The sequence below is a fragment of the Plectropomus leopardus genome, chromosome 14, assembly GCF_026936395.1.
Source record: "Plectropomus leopardus strain MGB_pleo_1.0 chromosome 14, ASM2693639v1, whole genome shotgun sequence".
NCBI lineage: Eukaryota > Metazoa > Chordata > Actinopteri > Perciformes > Serranidae > Plectropomus > Plectropomus leopardus.
In genome coordinates, this window is record NC_142189.1 from 22,068,487 (window position 1) to 22,076,558 (window position 8,072).

Below are 8,072 nucleotides of genomic sequence, written 5' to 3' on the forward strand. Positions count from 1 at the left end.
ATCACAACTTCTTAAAGCTGGAGTTGACATTTTTAAATGTCGTGTCTTGTGCAATCAACAGTCCAACCCCGAAAACATTCAGCTCACCTTTATATAAGACAAAGGTGACATATGTGGTATTTTTTCTAGAAAAATAATTTGCAGATTAATCTTCTGCCAGTTGACTATTCAATAATATACTAATTGTCTCAGCTCTATTGTTGCATTATCATCATGACTGGTGCATTGTGATAGAGTTCTTCTATTGCTGTTGGAGGTCAAGGTGGAACAGTGTTACTTCATATACTGAAAATACCGTAACTTGTTGTTTGTATGTGAGTGTGTTTGAGCAGAGTGAATGGAAACAGATTTTTTTTATTTTTTAATTTTTTATGAGAGACAGTAAATCTCTGTGGATGTGATCATGCAGTGTCGATAAAGTCATTCAATTCAATTCAATTTGATCTATTACCAGTGTTGGGAAGGTTACTTTTAAAGTGTAATAGGTTACACTAGTTATCCTGTTTAAATAAATATAGTAGTAGTAAGAGTAGTGATATAGTAGTAGCAGTAGTAGTAATGGTAAATAGTAGCTTAACTGCTTTAATTACTTCATGAAATATCATGTAACTTATTACATTGGATTACTTTTCTAAGAAATGTTTTAAACTGGACAATATAGCTGAAAAGTGTCTGAAAATAGACCATACCAAAAGAAAAGTTCCTGAAAGCCATACTTGAGTAAAAATACAGATATCTTACCAGCAAATTTAAAATAGACATTAAAGTCACATTAGAATATTACTTGAGTAAAAGTCTTATATATCTGATATCTAAGGTACTTAAGTTAAAAAAGTAATTCTAAAAAGAAAAGAAAAGAAAAGTGAAAAAGTTGACAGAAAGAAAACAAAATCAACTTAAGTGGAGATACTCCTAAAAATACTTAATTTCTGTAATGAAGTATCATTATTGCGTTTCATTACACCACTGCAAAAGAAGGCAGCGAAAACATGCAAAGGAACAGATATGTAGCCCATAACATATATATATAACCTATAAACTTTTTACCAAAAAGTATATAATCAGATCTAACCCCTTCGTTATCAACCACATTTTGATTATTAAATTGATTTTTTTTTTACAGTAACTGTAACAGCTTACAATTACATATAGCCCATTTATTTATTATCTGTTACATGTCGCCATTTACTCAACTGTTGACCATGAGAATGTTTCATATTTTATTTTTAACATGATATTATATTCAATATCTTATAATCTCTATGGCCTACAAAGTTATTAGCAATTAAAGCCATCAAAGTGAAAAGAACAATACTGCTTTCATAGATGTATGAAGTGGGCCTATAAAGCAGCAGTAAAGGATGAGAGTGTAACATATATCGAAGGAAACGAGTGTTTACGCAGAGACATATTTCTTTCCTCTTGTACTTCTAAGAGCAACACATTGATGATCAGCTTCCTCAGTTATTGTGACCATACTTGGTGTTGTAGACGGGGCGGGGTTGATGCAAATGAAGGGGCTTACCCGGATCTACCGCTGCAGATATTTCCGAGGCTCCTCCCTGCACTTTTTATCGCCTTATAACAGGATATCTCACTGGCGCGAAAAACGCACTGTGTGGCTCTCTGTAACACATTGTGGGGCGGACCTTGTGCTTGATCGTTTTGAGACCTGGCTTTTTTTTTTTCTTACTTAAACTAAAACAAAGTTTTGACTGTATCGAAACAGCGCGTGTTTGTATCCAGCGACAACTCGATCAGCTTTTGTCCGTCTGATCTCCGTGAACCGCGGACTCTCTGCGCTTTGGCTGCCGGGGGATTTCCGATGCCCTGAATTTCGCTGTGGGATTTCTGCGGAGAGCCGGTGAGTAGCCTACTTTTATTCTCGTGTGTGCCCTTTGAAAGTTTCTCGTGATTAGGCTGAGTGTGCGAGCGTTAACCCACGCTGTGACTGTGAAGCACTTTTCTTCCTCGCCGGTTCACATGACTGCTCCGTAGAACAAAGCGCTGCCTACATTTTCAGGAAATGAAGCCACTTTTACGCACGATACTTAAAAAAAAAAACAAAAAACACTTGAACACATAACCCTTTAAAAGTCTGAATTTTTCTCGCGTACAATGAAAACTTGTACTGAATTATATACGTATATACACATATATAATGGATTATGTAATAACCTTGTGTGCCTGGACAGTTTGTCCATCTGCAGCGAGAAGCATCCGCAAGATGCAATCAATTATTAATGTGGTCCCATTTGTATAGAGTAGGCTATTAAGAGGAATGTGATGTCCTAATAGCCCATTAGATGGACACTAGAAATGTGATCATGCATCAGATGGGAGCCACTTGAAAGGGGTCACTGCTAATCACTGTGATATTTCCCCTCAGGTTGAACAGGACGTTCTCCAGAGTGTCATTTGATCATTTCTGGGAATAAACTCTCAAGGATTATATTCACTGGGAACATGGAGTTCGACTGTTACCAGCACTATTTTTTCGATGATTTCGACCGTGGGGAGGATTTTTACAAGTCGACCGCACCGAGTGAGGACATATGGAAAAAGTTCGAGTTGCTGCCCACCCCTCCCATGTCTCCCACCCGGACTCTGAGCGGCGGTGCTCTGCACCTCTCGCCGGGAGACAAACTCAGCTGGCTGTCCAAAGTCCTGGGTCAGGACGAGGAGTGCGAGGGTCAGTTCATCCCAGATACGGAGGAGCTGTTCGGCAACCTCAGCTCCATCATCATCCAGGACTGCATGTGGAGTAGTTTCTCTGCCAGCAAGCAGCTGGAGAAGGTCAACGCGAGAGTATCAGCTGCTGCGCAGACCGGTGTCTCCCCGGTGGCTCAGATCTCCGTTAGACCGAGCAAAGCGCAGTGCGTCTCCCCCGGTGGCCCACTCCCCGTCTCGGCGACAGACTGCGTCGACCCCGCGGCTGTTCTCACCTTCCCGGCAAGCAGCTGCAGGAAGCCGGCGTCGTCTGGCTCAGAGTCTCGCTCTGATTCCTCTGGTAAGGAAGCAGTCGTGCTCTAAATTGCCCCACCCTTACCCCGCCTCGGGTTTATATTGCCCTCTAACAATGCGTAATTTGGATAGCTGGGCTGCTGTTGCATAACTGTGGTCTGCGGTGCAGAGGGGTTATCGAGTGCACCGCAGCCAGTCACCTTAAAGCGGGATTTATACTTGATTGGGATTGAAACAGTTTGAGATTTACATGCGCCACATGTTCGCTCAGAATACCCATGCAGTCTTTTTTTTTTCTTTAAATAAACCGCGCCCCCCCTCACTTTAACTTGAATTTCTCCCTTTCAATATCTTCAGCCGGCTCTGCATTACAATCGGAGTGCGGTAGAGGGGCGGGGTGATCGGGGGTCCGGGTGATTTATTACTACTACACACACAGCGACAGACCGTGAGAGTAACTCTTTTAACATCTCTGAATTAGGGTGTGCCCCCTGCCAGCAGATCTGATTTAAATTGTTGATGAATGTTCAGTGCCTAAAGACAAAAGCCTGGATTCCTGAGTTTTGGCGCAGATGATCACTGCTGTTAACACCTCAGCTCCTGCTCTCACCTCCCAGGAGGAGAAATAATTTGCATGATTGGCTGAGGAATGCACTGCCCTGTAGTCAGTTTAGTTAAAGAGTAATAAAACCCCCCAAACTGCTTTTTTTTCTGATGAAAAGCAATATAGTTAGCTATTTAGGAATGTTGATTTCACTTAGAGTTGGACCTCAGAGTATTTTTAATTCTACGTTTTTTGTTAAAAACATGCATAATGAAGGCTGAATCCCTGCTCTTTGTAATTGAATGTTGCTATCAGCTGAGCCTCGTTGCAGGGGCCTGCAGCAGCCTCTTAGCCACCCTGTCACCAATCGTGTGTATTGATAAGTTGTTCATATCTGATCACAGATGATGACGAGGAAATCGATGTGGTCACTGTGGAGAGCAAGCAGAACCGGGTGCATCTGGTGAATGTCAGAAAACCAGTGACCATCACGGTCCGGGCCGACCCCTGCCCCAAACGCTTCCACATGTCCGTCCACCGGCAGCAGCACAACTATGCCGCCCGCTCTCCAGACAGCGAACCTGAGGATGAGGAGGACGAAGACGATGAGGAGTATGAGGAAGAACCCCAAAGCAAACGCACCTGCACGACATCCAGTCAGCAGGCGGGCTCTTCTTCGGGTACCTCCGAGCCCGGCTCCTCCTCGGACAGTCCCCAAAACTCGGACACAGAGGACACTGATCGCAGACGGAACCACAATTTCCTTGAGAGGAAGAGGAGGAACGACCTCCGGTCCCGTTTCCTTGCCCTGCGGGATCAGATCCCAGGTCTGGAGTCTGCAAAGACTCCAAAGGTGGCCATCCTGACCCAGGCGACAGAGTACCTGGCAGACCTTCACACCAGGGAGAAACGGCAGCTCCAGGAGAAGAAACGCCTCAAAAGCAGACAGCAGCAGCTTCTCCGCAGACTAACTGAACTGAAGCGCTCTTGAGACAAAGTGCGCTTTTGAAACAAACTGCCTCATTTTTTCCCAGTCAGGGACTTTACTCTCAAGTAATATGTCACTTTTGGAACACTCCAGTTTTTATATAACAATATGCCTCGTGTAAATAGCTGTGAATTTTGTGAATTTTTTTTCATAATGCTTCCTATGAATTGACTGCTGGCCAATGATCCTGATATGAGAAGGAGGTGCAGTTAGTGCTCTGTGTTTTCTTTTTTTTCCGGACAGTGTTTTAGTTCAGAGCAGGGGTAATGTAATGGATTTTATAGCTATGACATTTCCTGGTATGCCATGATGGGAAATAAGAACTTTGTTAATAGCTTATCAGCGTGATAGTGAGTATGTGCAGCTTTCAAGATGTGTGTTTGAGATGTCTTCAGTTCACCACTGCACACTTATAATGGAGTGAAGCGTGAATGCCTCTTTGTGTATAAACGAGCGAATGAGTCAGTTCCTGGTTTGTTTGGTTTAGATGACTGAGTGTTTGATGTACAAATTGTTCTGTAAATAATAGCTTATCACTCCTGGAAAAGGAGACAAAAATCAAGAGTTGGCAACAAGCTTTGCTCCTCTTTATGAAGTGCCACCAGGCATCGAGGAACCTCTATTTTGTTAAGAAAACAGGAAAAATAGGCAAAAAAATTGAGTATGTAGCACTGCTGTACTTTATATTCACACGTCACTTTGTGATTTCAATGCTTCTCCTGATCTGAGTTGATTTTTAAAGCATGCTAACATCAACAGCAACATTAAATTTTTATACAATATTTGCATACAAACCTGAAGTCTTTTTTTTAATTTAAATATTAAACAATGCCATACACTGAAAAGACACACGTTACTGTATTCCTTTTTAAAAATTGAATGTCACATAACATTTTGATCTTGCAATCAATTTGTTCTGTGCAGCTTCTGACCTTTGATTTAAATGTTGTAGGCTGAAGTAACAAATAACACAGATTTATCCCGCCCCTCGCACAGGCAGTGTGGGTAAGATCCACCACATGCTGCTGTGGTATTGCCTCTCCGGAATCTACTATCGCACACAAATCAGCTGTAAATGATGGCGGATCACAAAAAGTCTTCCCCCCCCCCCCCCCCTCTGTGTCACTTTGCGGTATCTGACGTATGAACCAGCACGTCGTGTGCACCGGCTGTTGGTCTGCGGAAGGTTAAACTGAGCTTGTCCTTGAGATTTGCCCTTGAAGAGTCTGTGATACTGTTGTGAATCCTCTCCTCTGCAGTGGCTGCTGCATGCTGGGCACCTGATGTGCTCTGAACTAGGTTACATACACACACACACACACACACACTCACAATTGGTATCTTTAGAACAGTCCTCTGAGGTTTGGAGGCAGGGGTTGTGTGGACTGCTTCTTGGATTCAGCGCAGCTGTTCACACAGGTATGCTGTGGGACAGCAGTGCTGCTTCATTAAAGTGGCCCGTAAATGGAGAACAGTTAAACCTATTTTATTAGATGACACTACCATCTTGGCCCCTTTCATAAAGCTTGCATTTGTTATGTGATGTGCCTTTTACCACCCTTTGTCATGTATTCTATTGCTTTGTGGTCCGTGTAATTGGTGGGTGTTGCGTGCCTGTCAGACTTCTTACATGCAGATGTTATTCCCCAGAGAGTTGCTTGTGTATGTAGAGGAATCTAGTATGGATTTCATTGTTTTTCTTTCTTTTGTGATAGATGAACAGTTGTGCTTCTGCAGCAAATGCTCAGTTCAGTGCAGTCATGGCCCGTGGTCCAGTGGTGGCCCTCAGAAATTGATATGAACCGCATAACTTTTTAATCAGCCACAGTCCATTTCAATACCTTCACATTAAATACCTTGAAATTAATGCTCGTCTGGCTATTGCACCAAACCGTGCTGCGCTAACCAGCGTTAGTCAGGTTAGAAATGAAAACTTAAAGAAAGCTACTGGCTGTATGGAAACTAGCGGCACCTTGTGAGTCTCACCGGAATTATGTTCATAAACATATGTAAAAAAAAAAAAGTGAATGTAGTCTTTTCCAAAACAGTCTAGTATTTCATAAAAATTGAAATGACATTATAGCCTACAATAGCAATTGCACCCAACATTTATGGCGCACCATATCATACTTTATTGATTTTTTTTTAAATAACATACTATACTATGAAGTTTTCTTTTTAACGACATCCCATATTGTACTATACTCTAAAGTCACAGTATGGTAAGTCATACTATCACTTTTTTGTGACAAACTATTTTTATTTATTATTTTTTATGATATGACCTTTTATGGAATTTTCAAAAAAATGACATACGGTATTATGACTTTTTTGTAATACACTCTTCTAAGACATTAGAAGAGCAACAAAAAAATCATTGTATAATATGTCATCGAAAAAAATCATTGTATAGTATTTCAATCAAAAACTATAAAAGTCAGAGTATAGTATGTTTAAACCTCCCAAAAAAGCCATTTTATGGGGCATTTGGTAGATCAGTGGATAGAGCAGACGCCCCATGTACAGAGGCTTCATCCAACTTGCAGCAGCCACGGGTTCGATTCCTAGTATAGTATATTCTTCGATTCATAGAATAGCATAATGTTCAAAATGTTAACAAAAGTCATGAAGAGGACGTGCAAAATTTTATAAAAACGTAATTTTATAGCATTATGATGTCAGCATATAGTCTGTTGATTGAAATATATATATTAGTTTGGCATTCAGAATATCAAACAAAAAAGTCCTAGTATAAGGTGTCATCCAAACTGTCATGAAAATTTAATTGTAAATGTCATTTAAACTATCATTAAAAACTTGTACTATAATATATTGTTAAAATTATGGAAAACTACTGGTACAGCATGTCGCTCAAAATGTCATTAAAGTCATGGTATAACATGTTCAAAATGTCATGAAAAAGTAATAGCTAATATGTCATTCAATATATCGTAAAAAAAGTTATCATATACCATGTCCACTAAAAGATTATGGAAGTCATAGTCTAATATATCACTCACAATATCAATAAAAAGACACAATATAGCATAGAATACATAGTATTGCATGTCATCCAGAATAGCATGAAAAAGTCATAAAATATTCTAATGATAAGAAAGTCTTTTAAAAAAGAGATAGAGAAAAATGACAAAATGACAGAAAAGGCAAGGCTATAGTATGGCAAAAATGTCAAGATGTGACATGTCCCAACAGCCGTTTAAAACACCTCAAAACAGCGTAAAATACAGTGCCGAGACACGCCATAACATAGAATGTTGCAAAAACGGCAGAAAAAACCCTAATTATGCATGTCCAAAAAATGAGCGAAAAGGCAAGGCTATAGTAAGGCAAAAATGTCAAAATAGGACGTGTTCCAAAAACAGCTTAAAACACCTCAAAACAGCGTAAAATAGCGTGCCGAGACACGCCATAGCATAGAATGTTGCAAAAATTGCCAAAATCATGCTAATTATGCATGTCCAAAAAATGACCGAAAAGGCAAGGCTATAGTAAGGCAAAAATGTCAAAATATGATGCATCCCAAAAACAGCTTAAAACACCTTAAAACAGCATGAA

General features: G+C 40.5%; 1 protein-coding gene across 1 annotated transcript; it reads left to right on the forward strand.

Annotated features, from left to right (window-relative positions):
* Positions 1 to 1,554: 1,554 nt before the first annotated feature.
* mycla (MYCL proto-oncogene, bHLH transcription factor a) lies at positions 1,555 to 5,290 on the forward strand. The gene is made up of 3 exons (XM_042501428.2): positions 1,555 to 1,864; positions 2,390 to 3,010; positions 3,913 to 5,290. Exons 2-3 carry the CDS (start codon positions 2,467 to 2,469, stop codon positions 4,497 to 4,499), a joined length of 1,131 nt encoding a protein of 376 aa, XP_042357362.1. The 5' UTR covers positions 1,555 to 1,864; positions 2,390 to 2,466; the 3' UTR covers positions 4,500 to 5,290.
* Positions 5,291 to 8,072: the final 2,782 nt, after the last annotated feature.